The 19,518-nt window shown below is 34.3% G+C and overlaps 2 protein-coding genes across 2 annotated transcripts in view; both read right to left on the bottom strand.

Moving 5' to 3' along the window:
• VWC2L (von Willebrand factor C domain containing 2 like) overlaps window positions 1-10,174 on the bottom strand; it is a 160,786-nt gene extending 150,612 nt beyond the window's left edge. Inside the window, exons 1-2 of the mRNA XM_043577731.1 lie at window positions 9,487-10,174; window positions 6,713-7,182 (exon numbers count right to left, since the gene is read on the bottom strand). Coding sequence (XP_043433666.1) covers window positions 6,713-7,102 — 390 coding nt within the window. The 5' untranslated portion in view covers window positions 7,103-7,182; window positions 9,487-10,174. The remainder of the gene's footprint in view (window positions 1-6,712; window positions 7,183-9,486) is intronic.
• A 584-nt stretch (window positions 10,175-10,758) lies between these two features.
• The window catches only part of LOC122479521 (sperm-associated antigen 16 protein-like), a 556,036-nt gene continuing 547,276 nt past the window's right edge, over window positions 10,759-19,518 (bottom strand). Inside the window, exon 7 of the mRNA XM_043573372.1 lies at window positions 10,759-11,123. Within this exon, the coding sequence (XP_043429307.1) occupies window positions 10,948-11,123 (176 nt within the window). The 3' untranslated portion in view covers window positions 10,759-10,947. The remainder of the gene's footprint in view (window positions 11,124-19,518) is intronic.

The following is a 19,518-nucleotide window of genomic DNA, read 5'->3' as shown; positions in this document are numbered from 1 at the left end:
CTCGGATGTGACTGCAAATCAAACACCGATCACCCCCTGTGCACAGGGCACAGAAGCCCAGTCACAAATCTCTGTAGTCATACTTATCACACAGTTATCACCATTAACAGCAGCATCTTGTAATATGAAGGACAGCAATAAATATCAGTGGGTGAGCATGAAAAACTATTCTTACATACAGCTATCCAAAGGGCTAGCTGACCATTAATTCCCTTAGAATGGTCCCTTAGCTGACCATTAATTCCCTTAGAATTTAAAAAGCAAGAGACTTTTGCTGACTGGAAACAGATTATTTTACCCCATCCACGGGTTAACTTGGAAGCCATATAATCTTACAATTGTACTCCCTCATGTTAAATGTGTTCAAAGAAAAGGATCATTCCCAATTATCACAAGCTTTTGAAAAAATAAAATGATTTTAAAAATCTGATCTACTCCCATTTAGGGAAGTTCTATAGAACTAAAAATGCCAAGGGAGCACAGTGTAAAAAAAAATGAGAAAGGGTGAGAAGAATTTTATAAATTTAAATTTTAACAAAATTAACTTCTAATCTTTGAAATTGGTCAGAGATTTGAACAAATTAAGTAGAGCTCCCACATTTGCTTACAAAGATGGGAATTCCCCATAGAGAATACCCACTTTGAGTCTGTTCTGCATGCTGGGGCTGACACTCAGATGAGCAATAGGCATTACTGATTAGCATTACTTAATTTTTGATATTGTGTAGCAACTTGAAAGGCTAAGCCATTCCTGAATTTACTTAAAGGCAATTTTAACATTAAAACCCACCAACATGCTCTGCAAAACAAACTGTATTTTTCAGAGTCAGCAGGTTTAGGAGTTAGTCTTCTCAACTTCTCAACAAAGATCCTCAATTATCTTTGTTGTATGAAATTACGATGTTTTCTAGGACTTTTTTTGGTGGAATCGTACAAATGCCCCTGGTAACTCCATTAACCATTTAATAGTTAATCTTTTGGAAAGAATCTTTTAAAATCCCACTCATTTTCAAAATCTACCTATTTCTGTTATTAAAATAACTGCAACGCTCACACCTCTGGACAGATGTATTTTGTACCCCATTACTTAGTGCAGAAATCTTAGTTTCTGTGCCTTTCATAGAAATTGATACAATGGCAGGGGGTGGGTGGGATGCAGAGAATTGTGTTTCTGTAAAGTGTCTTTACATTTGAGTCTCTCAACTGAGCTTTCTTCATAGCTTCAATTTTCTCCTGTTTTTTTTTTCATATATTTGATCATTAGCTCCTAGTACATGTTGCCTTCCATTCTTTACCCATATTAAAACAAACTGACATCAAACAAATCTCCCAGACCTAAATTCAAAAATCCTTTCTATCCAAACACTTTTACATATTTAGTACCACCATATTGGATGTTAATGATGGGGGGGGGGCACAGATTAATGAGAAACCTGGAAAACCTGTCTTCCTACGAACATACCCATTGAAGGCAAGTCAATTCTAAACCTTACCTGGCATTGGCATTATAGGTGTGGTGATTTGGCACAATACCCCAAGTGATCACTTTTCTGTCCACATTGCTGCTTTCTTCAAGATTTAAATATTAAATACAAAATCTTGGGCAAAAACTAGGCCGCTTATCCCAGCCTGAAAACATGTTTTCTTAAAGCAACAACATATATACAAAATATGCAGCATGAGAAAATAATCACACTAAGTCCTTTAAAAATAAAAATCAGCTGCTTGACCAACTACCTTCAGTTCATAGTGGGAGGAGCACTGAGGCCAGTGCCTACAGAGGAAGGCATGTGGTGGGCAAATCCAGATCCTGAGTTAGGGACACTGGGTGTTGCCTACAGAAAATCACTTTAAAATGAGGCTGGCTATGCAAAGGCTGAAGTAAGATCTCTTGCAGCTACATATACACTAAATCAGTGTAAGTTTTTAAAGTACTAAAAAATAAAAAAAAATCCAAAAAAGGCTAATTCTTCCTGAATGGGAGTTATAAAAATACTGAGCAAAATAAATCATTTCTCCCTTTGGGAAACTCAGCATGACATAGTTAAGCACAGAGCCAAAGCTGATGGAGTCTGTGTTTCCAATCAACTTCTTTTTTTTTATGAAACGCTATTGTAATTTATTATTTATACTCCTTATGTCTTAAGAAGTAGGTTCCAGTGTCACTTTGCCTGGATATACATAAAAGAAAGATGAGAGAACCTACTACACAGTGACCTTTATCTTAATACAATATTACCAGAATGCTGGAAATTTTAGAGTTTTCTAAAATAGTAGAGAGAAATCCATTTTCAAAGCTTGCATCAGTAAATGTTGAAAAAAATTCTTTATAAATAACATTATTCTTATCAGGTGACACATGTGGATCAATTTACATTTGAATATAGTAATCAGAAAAGATTAAGTAGGGACATACGTTTTGCAACTGTATAGAATGAGACAGAGCAACTAAAAACCGGGTGGTCATTGTAACACTGGCATGGAGACGGAATCCAAGATGAGCCTTGGTTAGGAAGGGGTAGTGAGGAGGAGGAAAAAGCAGGATGGAAATAGAACATGAACAATGTGTGTCATCTTTAGGGACCCAAAGAGCACTCTTTATCTGAATTTTGAGTGCTTCTTTAATTAGAATGAAGAGATCAACATGCAAACAAAAAGAAACTAAGCATTTTTAAGGGAACTTGAACTTTTTTATTCTGTGGGTTTAATTAAGATCTGACCTATTATGTCAATTCACCAAAAACGCACCGAATGGTCCACATGGTTGCTGGCATTGGGAACAGAAGAAAACCCTGTCCCCTAGCCTCAAAGAGTTCACTGTCTAGTGGGAGAGACAGGTAGTTTAATATTCTATTATTGCAGTGTGATTGAGGCAATAGAAGTGGTGAAGAGCTTAGATTCTGCAGCCAAGCTGCCTGGGTGTGAATCCTAGTTCTACTTTATAGCTGTGTGATGTTGGACAAGATAGATACCTTACACTTTGGTGCTTCAGTTTTCTTATCTGTAAAACAGTGCTAATTAAATTTTAACCATCGTAGTGTTATTATGAAATGAAATAAGTTGTAAGACACACAGAGGTATTGACAGTATCTGGCTATGATTTCTGTTCCTGTTTGTAATGGCATGTGCAGCATGCTGTGGGAACATAGAGGAACGTTGTGAGACCCAGCCAGGGATGCAGCATGGAACAGTCAGAGAGGGTTTTCCAGTTGAGATGAGATTTAAATGGGGTTGTGAAATAGCCCAGTAGGACTTACACAGGGGTGTAAAGGTTAAAAGTATAAGACAGCACTGCAAGCACCCAAGGAAGAGAAATCACTGAGAGTTTGAGATACTTGAAGAAATCAATGAGTAGAATCGAGACTATATTAGGAATTTAGATTTTTATCTTAAAGACTTTCCTGAATGTTTTTATCCACATGCATGTTGCTCATCTCATTCTCTGTTTTCTGCAACAGCCCCACCTCCCTAGCCATTAATTTTTCTTCACCTCTATTCAGTTCTATACTTGGCTACAAGGTAATCTTACTTAAAAAACACTTTTAACTGGGTCATCTCTATGTACAACAACCTGCATTTACCCCTTGTTATTCTTTAGACTGAATCTAAATATTTTTGTCTGGTATTCAAGTTCCTCTTTCCTCTGTCCAAAAAACAAGTACAAATTTTCCTCTCTCTTATTGTAATAGCATTCTAGTAATTTCCAGCTTCCTGTTATTCCCATCTCCCACCTCTCTTTGCAGATTTCACACTAATCTCTGATCTTACTCAAGCAGTTTCTTCTTTGGAATTTTAATCTATCTCGATCAATTTTAAATTACTTAAGAATAGGCTCAACTTTGACCATGATGAAGAAAAAGAAAGTTTCTTTGACCAAACATCATATCATATTTATATGCTTCTGACAGCATAGTGCCTTGGTGTTGAGCTTCACGAGCACATACTTTATTTTAAACTGATTTTCCCCTCCGTTCTCTTTCCATATTGTTCATACCTTCCTTGTGAGTGGAGATTTTGCCTTATAGGTATCTTACTTTCCAATGTAAGTATGTCTACAGTATCTTGTATATCTAATAGCCTAATAAATGTTTGTTGGATGAATATATTATATGTAAAAATATCTCCTATTAAGCCTTCTTAATAACATGCCAAGATAATTATGTGAAAGTTCCATATATCTTTTGAAATTAGTTACTTGTCTCTTGCAAGCTAAATTGGAAGAGAATCAAGATGATATGATGGCTGATATTTACTTAGATATATATAGGTCACATAGATAAGTAGAACATTTATAAAAAGTATTGGATTTCTTTCAATGCAGTGACTTTTAAGGTTGAACTTTCATTGTAAAATATGGGTGAATACATAGAAGAACTGTGAACTTAGAGTAAATCCCTGGACATTAGAGTTTAGAAGGAAGAGAACAAGTATTTAGTCAATATCTGTTGTGTACCAATCATCACAAGGCTGCTAATTTTGCATAAATTATCTCTTTCACTCATTCTAATATATCTTCCTAAGAAAAGACGTTATTATCGTGGCCATTTTATGGCCAATGCAGCTCAAAAACTTAAGGAGTCCTTTCAAAGACTTACATGATGATAAATTTGGGATTTGAATCCAGATCTATCTGACTTCTGAGCCAAAGTTCTCTGAGAGGTTGTTAGAATGGCAGTATTGAGAAGTAAGTTAAATAAACTGACAGTTTTGGACAAGTAACAAACTTTCTTGGACTTAGTTTTTCATTCTTATGAACTTTCCCTAGATAACCACTAAAGCTCTTATAATTCTAAATCCTTGTGGAAAAGTGGCAACTGTTTTCTTTCATTCTTTTTTTTTAAATCACATTTAAAAATCTTAGGGCATAGAGAGTCAGGTAGAAAAGTTGTGCACATCAGGGTTGTGTATTGACTATAGCAGGGACATATAATTAGAGCGAAGTAATTGTCAACTTTTTCTTTATATATCTCTTATTGTTTGACATGGCAAAATAGGTATTACATTTACAGTAAATTTAAAAGTCTAATAAATAGAGGGAAAACTGCCTCTTTAGTGGTGAGTTGACTAAATTCAAATAGTCAGTCAATATCTATACTTATTTATTAAATGTTGATGACAAAATTATATAAATCTCAGAAACCTTATTCAATGTACTTTTTTTTGCTTGGGTTAGGCTATTCTACAATGCCTCCTTGCACTCTACTCTCAATAAGTATGCATGTGAGAAAAGAGTGATACGATTCTAGAACCATGTGTAGAATCAAATCGTGTTGACTACTTGCATTTAGTTTAATTATTCTAAAAAAGTAATAGTTAATGTCAAGATGTATATTTTAGAGACCATTAATAAATGTACTATACTGTTAACTATTGTTTGTTATAAATAATGATTTTACTAGACTCTCAGTCTTTTACTTCTCATTATTGTACAACAAAGTATTGTCTGTGAAAGAGAAAAGTCTAGGATAACATTTATGTATAGGAAAGTTGAATGTAATCATTATTAAATTTCTTCTCATGCTATAAGGAATCTAGTTAAAGTATTGAGTATTCTTGGGTAAATTACAACTAGCTTGAACCCATAACCTGGAATGGACCGGATGCTATGAAATGTCAATACACAGAATACTCTGATCATGATCAGTTTAAACCTTTTATCCACATATTGACTTCTTCCAGAATTTGACTGTTGTAGAAAAGGAAGTTGGGTTAGTGCTAAAAACTGAACATTCTTCTCTCAGTCACACTAAAAAGTAGCTATATCTTCTTTTGCTTATAAGGTTCTGAGCACCTTTCACAGAACTTGGTTAGATGAAATGAAAGTCTTTCATATCAAGCCATCAGAATGACAGACACTCCAAGGCACAAACTGCCATTACATTTAAGGAGAACATTTTGATATATTAATTTATACCTTCAGGGTTCAGATCTGGCTTATAGGACATCCTAATTAAAACTAGCCATTTGAGAAAAGAGACTCAAAGTGAGATAAAAATGAATTCCAAATTACTTAAAAATATGACACAAGCATAAAATAAAGACTGTGAAATACTATGGAGGCTTGAAAAATGGTCTTTTTTTTACTACCTTTGACAGGGACTAAAATTCAGTTCTCTTTGGGGTCCTGCAAGCAAAAACTCTAATGAGCAGAGAACACAATGCGGATGGTACTCTACAACAAGTAGTCCTAATGCATATTCGTAATATAAAGACCATAGCTCAGAAGTGCATCTCACTTGCACTTGCATTTCCACACACTAAATATAATTCTAGACTATAGTTAAATGGCTCCAAGAACAGGCAAATAGACCACACACATGTGCGCAAGCAACACACGCACACACCACACACGTGCGCAAGCAACACACACACAACTTTACAAAATTTAAACATTAAACACATAGTATACAAACAAAATGATTTCCCTCAGAAAACATACTTTGTAATAATAGAGAAGAAGTGATTAAGGGCAAAAAATGCTATTAAGCATACTCCATACTTCTGTAGGAAGAGGTTATTATTGTGAAAACTTATATATTGATCAACAAACCACTTGGTTATTTGCTGACCACAGTGGTACTTAGGCTAACTGGAATCATATTGTAAATTAAAGGGAGATTTAAAAATAATTTCTTCCAACTTTAATGTAGTAATCTACTAAGTATGTGGTATGAAAAGTTAGTACTCAATAAATATGGAGGGTAACTCATACCTTAAATTCCTCCAAGATTTTGTAATTTTTCCCATGATATTCACAAAAGTTTTTCACTTCTTTGCACTCAGGACAGCATCCATTGTGTTCCACTTTAGTACATTTTGGGTGAATTTTAGGGCATTCTGGCTGATCACAAACAGGTCCATCCAGAGCACAGACACATGGACAGTTGGAATGCCCTGGGAAAAATCGTTCTCCCAACTTGTATACAAAGCCGCTGTCATCCACACACCCTTTCCCTCGATAGTCATCAAAGATCAGATTGTCATTACTGGAGGTCTGGTCACCTTCATCAGCAGGATAGTCTTCATGACTGATGGCAGCAGAAGTGACTAATCCAAGGATGACCAACAGAAGTATGCAAGCTTCATGAATATGAAGAGCCATCCCCCTCCTCAAAGGCTTCTGGATGTGCTCCTAATATTAAATATACTCAGCTCCTTCCATGGGAATACAAGAGGGGTAGGCTGAAAATAAATATTTGAAAAGAATAATTTGACAAATATAGAGAGAATATGGATTTATGTAAGTCCATGTTCTTAACCTTTTTATTTGGAATCTATCTGAAAGATACTAAGACCTCAAATAAACTGAGTTCATGCAACTATCTACACTTTATTATAAAGTTTGGTGAGTTTATTCTTGGCAATATAAGCATTAAAATTTGTCCATCATTTCACATAGGAACCTTAGGCTTGAATTTGCCTTCTTAATTTCAAAGATCTGGCTATGTTTAAATTGTAAGAAGTGGTTTACTGAGCCTCAAAAGGTGATTACAAGTAGTTAAAAATGGCTCAAGAATGTCTTAATTCACATTCTCTATTATTCTTTGAAATGGATTAGTCAGTGATAGAATATATGCTACAATTATCTGTATAAAAACTAAGAGATTAGTGAGAAAACTTCTACTTCTAAAAGAAAGGGAAGAGACCAATAGTTGAATACAAATTACAATTGAGATGAGCTAGTATAAAGGCCTTCCTACTTGACACCCATAATTGGAGAACAACAATGATCTCAAATGGGATATTCATTTCAGAGAACATAAATCTGGATTTTAAAACATAGCTTAGAAGAAAAAATAGTGCAACTATTCCATAGTGAATAAGGGAAAGAAAAATGTAAATAGTAAATAGTACACTACAACTCCATGTATTGAAAAGGATTTGCTAAAAATAAAATGTATTTGTATTGTCCACAATTTTATTTTACTCAGGAAGTAAGCTCCTAGTGGGCAGGAATGATGTACTTGTGATTTTTTTAACAGGAATTTGAGTCTATTATTCATGGAATACTACTTGAATTAATTACTTCAATATAAAATATATACCATTCACATAGTCTTGAAAATATACCCCTCTTTTGATATCTCAAACATATTTGATTTAGGCAATTTGCACAAAAATGCCAATATAAAACTGTTTATTGAAATTCCTTAAAATAATAATGAGTTGTTGCCATTCACAGAAAGTATAACTAATTAATTTGGTGACATTGACTCATATAAACTTCACTTAGTGCTTGGTGTGCAGTGTTGGTAATGGGCTTCTATTTAAATGTTTAGAGTGACTAACTCATACAAAGGCTCTGGGGAAACTGTGACTTTAAAGAGTAATAAATAAAAAAAAGTGTTGTTAGATAGTTCACTTGTCTATTTAAATTCTATTGGCTTTATGCCAATATTGCTAATATTGTATATAGGACATTTTCAGATCATTTATAAATGTTGTTTGTTCGTATACTTTCAGATTGTAAGGAGTAATGATCAATCATCTCTTTTCAGTATGACCTATACAGACGATAATTTAAAAACAACATAAAGATAGCATTGGGACACTTCATCAACTATTATATTTGCATTTTAAGTAATATATGCAAATTATAGAAATAGTAAAATGGGAGGTAGTATATTTATGCCCTCCTTTAAGAGAAAGCTGCTTTCTGACATTAGGATTCCTTTTGGGTAGGTAATGATAAAGAAGATAGATTTATTTTAAAATATGTCAAAAATAATGAGTCATGACAGAACACAAAAAAAATGCAAACCTATAATTCTACTTGAGAAGCTGGAAGCTCCCTTTGACAAAGCATTTTTTCCTTTAAATTACTACAGAGACCACAAACATAACAGAAGCTTCTGAATAAAGCATAAATGTATTTTACTGATTAAGGCATGCATTTATACATCTCTCACATATTTATAAAGTTATCTTGGAAGAAAAGGAAGCTATTGTGCTTCCTTGTAGTATTCCAGTAGTGTCTGTCAATACATGCAAGATAAGCCATATAAAATACACATATCATTCTGCTTCAAAAGGACATAGAAAGAAATTGATCTCTTTGCAAGCTACAGGTAGGCATTAATGTATTGTGTTATGGTAAATGTAAACTTAAAGGTAAAAATAGGGGTATAATGGCTACTTTATATAAACCTTAAACGTGTTTTTATTATATGAAATACATTTTTAAATCTGCATGTAGAAAACAAGGTTTTCTTTTTAATATAACAAAGTTCCTAGGGTATTAAACATTCCCTTTTCATAATAGAGCTGCTTTAGTGCAGTTAAAAACACTATTTAAGGGAAGAAATATTAGAGAAATAAAAAAAATGTTTATCTGAAGATTTTTAATAAGTAAGCAAACACTGCTAAACTGAGGATCACTTTCCAGCTAAACTTTCCCCCCTCCCCATATTGCTACATATGATTTTAAATGACTGCATCTATTTCTTTGAGAAAACAAACATAACTCATGTCATAAGATACACTTACCTAATCACTCTGGAGGTTAATGGTGGTGGTGGGAGTCATAGACCAACATGAACTAAAAGATCAGGTATGTTTTAGGAAAGCAGTTCCTCTTTAGTTATCCAAAGAATACATTTTCAGGCATGAATTAAAGGTAATCCATTCTCTCTACCTCCCATTTCAAAACACAGTCAAGAAGCAGTCTCCCGCCCTTCCAGAGAGAAACACAGCAGACACACATAAGAAAGATGCTTTGGACCTGTCTTCAGAATTCAAAGCAAGAAGCAATGCTGGTCCCGTAGAAATCCAGACCCCAGTAGCAGAATCATGTTGAACTTATATTTAGCATTTTCTCAGATCCTTCTATGAAATTTACCGGCTGATTACACCTCCTCCACACATGAGTTCACTTACACAGTGTTTGGTACGGCAGTAGAGGTGATTTGGCTAGGCTCTGAGGATCACAAACAGCAATAGCATGCTGTAGCTTAAAGCCCACTCCGCTGGCAGTACCATCAGCATCATCCACAATATGTTTCTTGAATCCCCTCTTACACACCAGAAAATACTAACTGTGGACGTGAAAGAAAGGAGCAACTTTAGCTGGGTTTCTGCATCACTGAGAGCAGTTTGCAGACTGCTGATTTGGAGCTCATTCGCCGGCAGCCGGGAATTCCTCAGCACCACGGACAGCGCCAACAACTGGCTTCAGAGCCCAGCACGGTCGAAATCCGGAGCTGCTGCTTTAGACCAGGCTAGAGTGTTCTCTAAAGCAGTCCCACTTTATACAGCTGATGCATGCATTAGGAGAGGGAAAGCCCTTTTACATACGAGATACTTATTGGTATTGAAATTACAATAAAAACACAAACATTGTAATTATACCTAATGCATTCTTAGATGGGCTGCAGAGATGAAAGTTCCGGAAAAGCGTTGAATTTAGATTTAAGCCATCTGCAGTCTTGATTATTATTAATAGATAAGGCATAATCATTGCCAAAGAATCTGTGAAAACATATGCTCCCCGATTCTATTTGACCCTTTGGTTGCAGAAGGACTTTGCGTATGCTACATGATTAAACTTCAGGTCTTCCTGCAGCTTGGATTTGATTTTAAAAAAAAAAAAAGTAGCCCTGTTCTGCAGTTTGTTCTCTAACATTCAAAATCAATCTCCTGTAATTCATCTAGTCTGTCATTAGGCGTCATTGTAAAGCTGTTTCTTTCAAACCCCTAGCAAAGATGCTCTGTCTCTAAATTCTTATCAAAATGGGAAAGAAAAAGAGACCCAGACACAAATAAATGAGCAAAAGTTATTTTTTTATTGGTAACAGTACGAGCACTAAAATACATGTCCAAAGCATGTTTGCAGGCAAATTGTAAATGTTACCTGCTTGCATATTTAACCAGATATTTCCTGATCTGGTACTACGCAAGGTATTTTCAAGCCTTAAAGGGAATGCCCTCTGTAGTGGGATATGCTGACCATCAAGACCACGTTCGAACGGTGCCGTCAGAACCTCCGGAAAACAAATACTCTCCGTCATGAGAAAACACGACTGTGTGAGCCTCACTCTCGTGGCCCATCAATTTGTGAATCTGCCCTGATTTAAGATCCAGCAAATGGATAACCCCATTGCCACTCGCCTGAGCTAAAACTCGACCTGAGAGAGAAAGAGAGAATATCAAAGTTTAATTTCAAGCAGTCATAGTTTATAAGCAATGGAAACAGTTTCAGTTGTAATTCAACACTCATGTTAGATGTCAGTCATTAAATATGAGCTCTCATCTGTGTAGGAAATAATTCCAGTCAAAATGAAGACATGCCAATGGTTAGATTATAAAAAGTTTAAAATAAGGAAGTAAAACATAATGCTCTACATCCTTTATATGCAGAGGTCATCAAATGCCCTGCTACTCTCTTTATATTGGGAATTAGTAAAGAATTTTGAGAAGATGAGGATGAAATCAACTGAGCAATGCAGGTTTATTTTTCAAGTCAATTATTTGTGAAAAAAATGTCCAAAAGCATAGGTTCAAAATCTATGTCCCTATATAATGGATAATTTACATTTTCAACTTTGCATTATACTTTAACTTGTTATAATTATGCTAAATCTTTACTTAATTATAATATACATTTATGCTTTAAAAACTTTGACACTTATGAACTTTCTTTTGGAGTTGGAGTGAAAATAGATACTCTCATTTAAAGGATGACTTAGGTTTTTTTACTCTAATTTAACATTCAAAATTATGTTAAACTAAATTTATATTGCATAAGAGCTAAATATAGCACAGAGTATTCTCATAATTTTTATACTGTATAATTTTTAGTGAATAATTTCCTTCAAGTGAAAAACATATCAGCAATCCAATGCTAATACTTTTATTAAAGTAGTAGCAAACTATCAGGAAGTTTAGAGGTAAGTAAAAATAATAGAATAAGTTTATATAAAGTCAGTATGTGGGGTAGATAAGCATAATATTAGTACTATCTGTGGGATTATCTAATCATACTTAGAAGGCATATTATTATTCCAGTAATAACATTTAAAATTAATTAAACTCTCAACATGTTAGATACTAGATTTAGTACCTAGTATATGAATAACTTCATATAATCCTTACAAGAATCTAATGATGAAGAAAATATTAACTTCATTATATGATGAACAAAGAGAGGTTTGGAAAGGCAAAGTGACTTGCTCAAGAGAACATGGTATGTATGGAGAGAGCTATCATTTAATCACTTTGAATCCATAGCCTGGGATTTTAGTCATTGTGTTTTCCACATCCAGCATAGTATTATTATCAATGATGCCTTCTTGACAGATTGTAAGTAGGTGATATATTGTGAAAATAAAATTTTTGTTTCACAGTAAAATTTTTTAATGATATTGTTGTAAAAGTCACAGTAAAATATTTAATCACAAATTATATTCCAAATTGTCATGATTATTTCAAAAACAGAGAAAAGTTATAAAAGTAAAGCTAACCATGATAAATATGGCCTATTTGCAAACCTTTATAACTACTGGGCTACTTCATCTAGAACAAAGCCTGACACAGCAAAGATCCTTAGGATGGATTAGAGTGTCCAAAGAAGCAGATGCGAATATTTATTATAAACCCTCTTCTACAAGTCTTTGCTGACAGAGGCATTACATATGGATTCCACTTCTAGCCTCATTCTATAGACAATTGCTATTTGTGACTTTACTATTTTTCTTGTAGTCTTCATATAACAGCTAGGAAGGGGACAAATATTATTTTCTATTTTTGAAACCAAACAGAATCAAAGTCCATAAAGAGAAAGGAAAAGATTTAGCTTTAAACAATTATCTTTTGTTGAAGTCAAATCTTTAACAATCATAATTAGAAACAGTTATGAATGTTCTTGGTAACTTCTGAAAGTTCAATAGAACAGAGAAAATAATACAAGAACCTAATGATAGGGTTATATAATTCAGCAGCACCATGCCTCAGGTTTTTCAAAATTTCATCTCTGATAGAACAGATTTTAGTCAGCAAGTTAATGGTGAGATTTTCGGGTTTACTTGAACTCATTTTCAGACGATTGCAAGATTGTGATTATATATATAAAATAACTCATTCCTAAAATGTGTGTAAATTTATAATGTTCAACTTCAAAGTATATACATTAGGGTCACCTGGTTGGCTCAGTCAGTCAAGCATCAGACTCAATTTCCACTTAGGTCATGATCTCACAGTTTGTGAGTTCAAGCCCCACATGGGACCCTGGGCTGGCTGTGTGGAGCCTGCTTGGGATTCTCTCTCTTTCTCCCTCTCTCTCTTCCCCTCTCCCACTCACACTGTCTCTGTCTCTCTGAAAATAAATAAACTTAAAAAATTTTTTAAAAAGTATATGAGTTATTACATGGCATACAATGTCTGACCTAAAATTAGCTTTACTGGGAATTGAAATGCTGAACTCTTTCTAGGCTAGAAGATTTTCCAAATTACTTATCAGAATGCGTCAGTTACTACACTAGTATCTAGTTGGTGTGAGAGAGAGATGGCACTCTCAAAAACAAAACAAAACAAAAAACAAAATCACAGTATGATTATTGATAGAATCTCTAGAAAATGGAGTATTTACAGACATGTGCATAAGTATCTTTCTAAATATCTTGGTGATTGGCAATGAAAAATAAATCATGATATAAATCATTTGTCTTTTTTTTTTTCAATGTCACAGTCTTAATGACAAATTTAGGAAGATTTATCCACAGCAAAACTTAATCAATGGAATAAAAATATGGTAGAAATAAAATTTTTAGCAGTATGATGACAATTTATGAAAATTTGTACTAATGCTTATATTAAAGTTAATATGCCTCCTTAAAAATGTGAAATAACAAAAAATGATAAATTATATATTTATACTTTAAATATTTGATTAAAATGTTATAACAAAACTTAACCAAAACAACTGTCATGTAACTTGTCATTCCTGAATAGATTAATTTAAATGTCATTTAGCATAGTATTTTAATAAGAATAATTATACCAAGTTGTGAATGCACATATCCCATAAATATCACATAGATTTAAAGTATCTAATTTAGGGGCGCCTGGGTGGCACAGTCGGTTAAGCGTCCGACTTCAGCCAGGTCACGATCTCGCGGTCCGTGGGTTCGAGCCCCGCGTCGGGCTCTGTGCTGACAGCTCAGAGCCTGGAGCCTGCTTTGGATTCTGTGTCTCCCTCCCTCTCTGCCTGTCCCCGCTCATGGCTCTGTCTCTCTCTGTCTCTCAAAAAGAAAATAATGTTAAAAAATAAAAAAAAATAAAAATAAAAATAAAGTATCTAATTTAAAAACATAGAGTAGTTAACCAACACTGATTTAAAAATAGAAATAGCCAAGTTGATTCATAAATGTATTTTAAAATAAAATATAAAGATTTGAACATCTATTATATAAAAAATGACTTGCTTTGTTTCTTTTGTTAACATTTAAGTTTTTAGGATGACCAAACTTTTCACAGAATAGAAACAAAATAAGCAGGTGGAGAAGATTGACATAATTTTGTAACTGCTATTCTTTCATATAAATAACTTAGTATATATCAACAGTGAGTGCTTATTACTATCTCTTCACTCGAGTGCTTATTACTATCTCTTCACTCACACATCTCTGAAAAACTTAATCTATATTTTTATTTACCAAGACTTCAGAATACTTTCTTATTGATTAAATCAGCATCTTCTTTGATGACCAATGAGGTTTGAATGAGGATTATGTGTGTGGGTATCCATTTTACTCTATCGGATGAATTTTCCAATTTCTTTTGGCTTAGAAGATAAGCAGTAAATTTTACCTACCCAAACTATTGCTCTGCTATTAAATGAGACAGCCAACCTTTGAAAATTAGTAGGTCTCTGAAATTTTAGTTCTAAAATTTTTTTAAGCTTTATTTATTTTTGAAAGAGAAAGAGAGAGAGAGAGAGAGAATGAGTGGGGGAGGAGCAGAGAGAGGGAGACACAGAATCCGAAGCAGGCTCCAGCCTCTGAGCTGTCAGCAGAGCCCGACGTGGGGTTCCAACTCACGAACCATGAGATCATGACCTGAGCCAAAGTCGGATGCTTAACTGACTGAGCCACCCAGGCGTCCCTGAAATTTAGTTCTAAATAAATATATAAATTTGCTGATGGCATGGCTTCTTTATGCTTTGTTTAAAAGGTAAATTTTTGAAAAATGTGTCTAATAGTGTCTTACACAAAGCCATCTCAATTGGATTTGGTATAAAAACTTGAATATTTGAATGCACCTACTTATTTAAGCTACATTAGCAATAGAATCTCTTGAAGAAGTTTATAGAATGAATTAGCTCATGAAAATCCAGTGGTAAAATTTTTTCTGGGTATATGCAATAACTTTGGATAAACCAACAAATTGGAAAGTCTTAATCCCATGCTAATAGAATGTGCAAATGAAATATTGGCACTTTTTCAAAGTGAAAAGTTTTTAATTCATTTTAGATACATATATGTGTGAAAACTCAATTTGATTTTAAGAATCTACACCTAGAAGAGCCAAGAGTTATTTTAAACTTTTTAACACTTGCCTGCTAACCAAGGCAAATTCTTAAGATTACAATATATTTTTTAATATATATTTTTTTAATTTTGTAAATGTTTATTTATTTTTGAAAGAGAGAGAGAGAGTATGAGCAAGGGAGGGACAGACAGAAAGGGAGACACAGAATCTGAAGCAGGCTCCAGGCTGCAAGTTGTCAGCACAGAGCCTGACATGGGATTTGAACCCACGATCTGGGAGATCATGACCTGAGCCAAAGTTGGACACCCAGCTGACTGAGCCACCCAGGCACCCCAAAAGATTTTATTTTTAAGTAATCTCTACACCCAACGTGGAGATCAAATTCACAACTCAGAGATCAAGCCAGGCGTCTGAAGGTTATAATATTTTGACACCAATCGTGAAACTTGACACATTGAGTACTTAATCCCTGCTTGTTGCATAGGAGTTAAGATGTGATAAGACCCTTATGACATTTTTTTAAGTAGAAAGGATATGAGTACGTTTCTTTGTCTTTCGGGTTTATCAGAATGACATGAAACAATAGCTATCATTTATTGGGTATCTAGAGCACCACATGTTACCTCACATGTTCTGCATTTAACCCTGAGAGGTAGAGATAGATTCTCCCTTTTTAGCTAATGGAGAATGGGACTCAGAAAAGGTAAATCTGGAACTTTAGTCAAATCTTTATTATTCAAAAAGTCTTGCTTCATTTCTTGCCTTAGTGTTTCTTCCATAAATTAAGATTCAGGTAAGTATGACACTTTGGGGCTTTTCTATGAATGCCACTGAATTTCATAGGTAAATAGGCTCTTAAGTTTAATGCTCGTGTTAATCTCATAAGTCTTTTATTCAGTGTTGATTTTACTACTTTATGGGACTCTAAAACTAAAACATCCATATTCTTGAGGGAGATATATGTATCTCCATTAATTCTTGAATATATAACCTTATAATGCATATATCATACACATTAAAAATCATACCCAACTGATAAAGATATTCATGTTAAATCCCTTCTCATATTTCTGTCAAAATTATCTTTTTAGTTCTTCCATTTCTGTTTTGGTACTATATTCTGTTTTTCAGACATCAAACTACAGTGACATTCATTTCTCAACTTTCTCCCTCTCCAACCTCAGCCCAAGTTCTATCCATTCATTTTTACTAAATTTCTACAGTTTGCTAATTTTCAGCTGTTACGTTCAGAGAATGACAAGTCCTTGTTTTTGTCACCGCCATTGAAGTGGTACACCAAATGATCATTTTTATTATCATTTCTTTACTTTAAAATCTACATAGGGGCGCCTGGGTGGCGCAGTCGGTTAAGCGTCCGACTTCAGCCAGGTCACGATCTCGCGGTCCGTGAGTTCGAGCCCCGCGTCAGGCTCTGGGCTGATGGCTCAGAGCCTGGAGCCTGTTTCCAATTCTGTGTCTCCCTCTCTCTCTGCCCCTCCCCCATTCATGCTCTGTCTCTCTCTGTCCCAAAAATAAATAAACGTTAAAATCTACATATATTAACTCCTAAGGTGTTTCTTCAGTAATGTCCCTCCTATTTTAAAATACCATAAATTTTAATAGAACAACACCAAAAGCAGCAGCAGCAACAAAGAGACTCCTTACAACTCTGACATGCTCAGGTTTTGTTTTATTTATTCATTTAAATTTTTTTAAAAATATTTATTTTGTTTTTGAGAGAGAATGCACAGACGTGAGAGAGGAAGGGAAAGAGAGAGAGACAGAGTTTCCCAAGTGGGCTCCACACTGACAGCAGTGAGCCCGATGTGAGGCTCAAACTCACAAATTGCAAGATCATGGCTTGAGCTGACACCACCCAGGTGCCCCTTTCAGGCTTTTACATTCAAACATCTCTTTTTGCAAATGAACAGCTGAGATGAATGACTTCCCCAAGGCAAGAAAAAGTATTTATGGCAGTTGAAGAACCTGGTTGAAATCAGATCTTTGACTCCCAAATCTGTGCTCTTTTTACTATTGCCTTCTGACACTGAATAATGTTCTAGTATCTTAGCATGACTTTTAAGACCTCTATACTCCAAATTGGCATTTATTTAATCAAATACACTTTTACATGAACCCTATATTCTCCATCAAATGATTTGCCACCATTTCTTGCATTTATTTTTTACCTCCCCATCTTTGGATTATTGCTTCTGTTATTCCCTCTGGTGAAATATTTTTCTTAGCTATTTCCATGGTCCCCAACCATATCTTCATAATAAAAGTGAACCCATTTGTTAAGTCCCAGTTCAAAATGACTTTCTTCTTCTTGTTGATATAAGACATCTCTAGTGGAGATCTTCCTTTTCTGAACATCCATTTCATTTTATTCATGCCATTCATATGTAATAAGATGCCACAATAAATATATGTTAGCTGTGTATTTGTCTTACCTTCTTAACTTTGTAATTACTTGGGAACAGGGACATGCCATATTTTTGCATTCCCCTCCCAGCTGAGGGGAATGAGTACAACATAGGCTGTTGTACTCAATCCTCAGTATTAGTAGTAACATTTTTCACAATTCAATATTTTAGTCTTTGTTATCTGCCAAGCACTGTTCTAAGTCCTTTATACATGTTATCTCATTTTATCCTTACAACCCTATGGGGTAGATATATACCAGCACATTCCACTATAGCATATGTGACTCACATGCAGCTATTGAGCACTTGAAATACTTAAGCACTTGCAGCATACTGAAATATGCAGTAATTGTAAAATGTTCAGATTTCAGACTTTAGGAACAAAATGCAAAATATTTTATTAATTTTGTTTTGATTACATGTGATAAAATGTATTATAAAATTAATTTCACCTATTTTTTAAAAGCATGGCTACTAAAAATTTTTAATTATGTATGTGGTTCATATTATATTTCTATTGGACAGTGCTAGCACATATCCTACTTCATACAAGAAGAAAATGAGGCTTAGAGAGATGAAAGTGACTTCTCCAAGGCCACACAGCTTATAAGTAGTGGAGTCTGGACTTGAGGGCTATATGACTCCAAAGCTCATGCTCTCATCATTTACATCATACCCTAATACCTCAGATGAATTTTTATTGATTGGCTCAATATTGTCTCTCCCACTGTGATTAAGCTTCCTTTACTAAAATGCAATATGAGTCAGAGTAAACATCTCTTGGGTGTGTAGCTCCAGTTTCCAGCTAAATATGTGCTTGCTCCTAGGAATACTTTAAAGTTAATTTCTATTTAAGTAAAAGAAATATTTCAAAATTTCATTTCTGTGGTTACCCTAATGGCACTTCTTGACTCCAAGAATCTTACTGTACAATTAGCTTCCTGGGAATAAGGGAGGGGGTGCTTAGAAAAGCAGCTTTTATTCTTGTAGCACTCAAGAGTCCATCCATGTACCCAACATTCAACAGTGCCTTAGTGAGCAAATATCAAAACAAATCAAACACAAAAAAATACCTCCACAGCTTCAGATAAGCGTTTTATATGTGTTTTGTATTTTATATGTTATAAAAATTTATCATGTCATTTTTGCTCTAGAGGAAAAAAAAACAAGAATATAGCTTCCTTCTGATGCTTATTTGACTAACATTGTCTCAGACTCTCCTAAACAGTATTTTTGAATATAGTTAATATATTTTTCCCAATTCCTTACATAGGTTATTCATGGAATGAGAAAGTTCTTGTTTTGTTGAAAGATGTCAACTTAATTTCTTATACCTGAAGGATATCTTCAGAATTACAGACAAAGTTAAGTTGTTAGATTGATAAAATTATCTAAGGTATCTGAGTTATTGGGAACTCAGTTGTCAATATGACAATTCATATTCCCTGAAATTGCAAATAAAAATTGAGATGCATAAAACATTTTTAAGAATTCTCATAAATATACAGCATTATATTAGCTTCAGGTATACAATACAGTGATTCAACAATTCTATACATTACTCAGTGCTCATCATGAGAGCACTCTTAATCCCCCCTTCACTGATTTC

This window comes from Prionailurus bengalensis, chromosome C1 (assembly GCF_016509475.1).
Source record: "Prionailurus bengalensis isolate Pbe53 chromosome C1, Fcat_Pben_1.1_paternal_pri, whole genome shotgun sequence".
Taxonomy (NCBI): domain Eukaryota; kingdom Metazoa; phylum Chordata; class Mammalia; order Carnivora; family Felidae; genus Prionailurus; species Prionailurus bengalensis.
The sequence above is the reverse complement of the archived record's forward strand: the minus strand, read 5'-3'. Positions and strand labels throughout refer to the sequence as shown.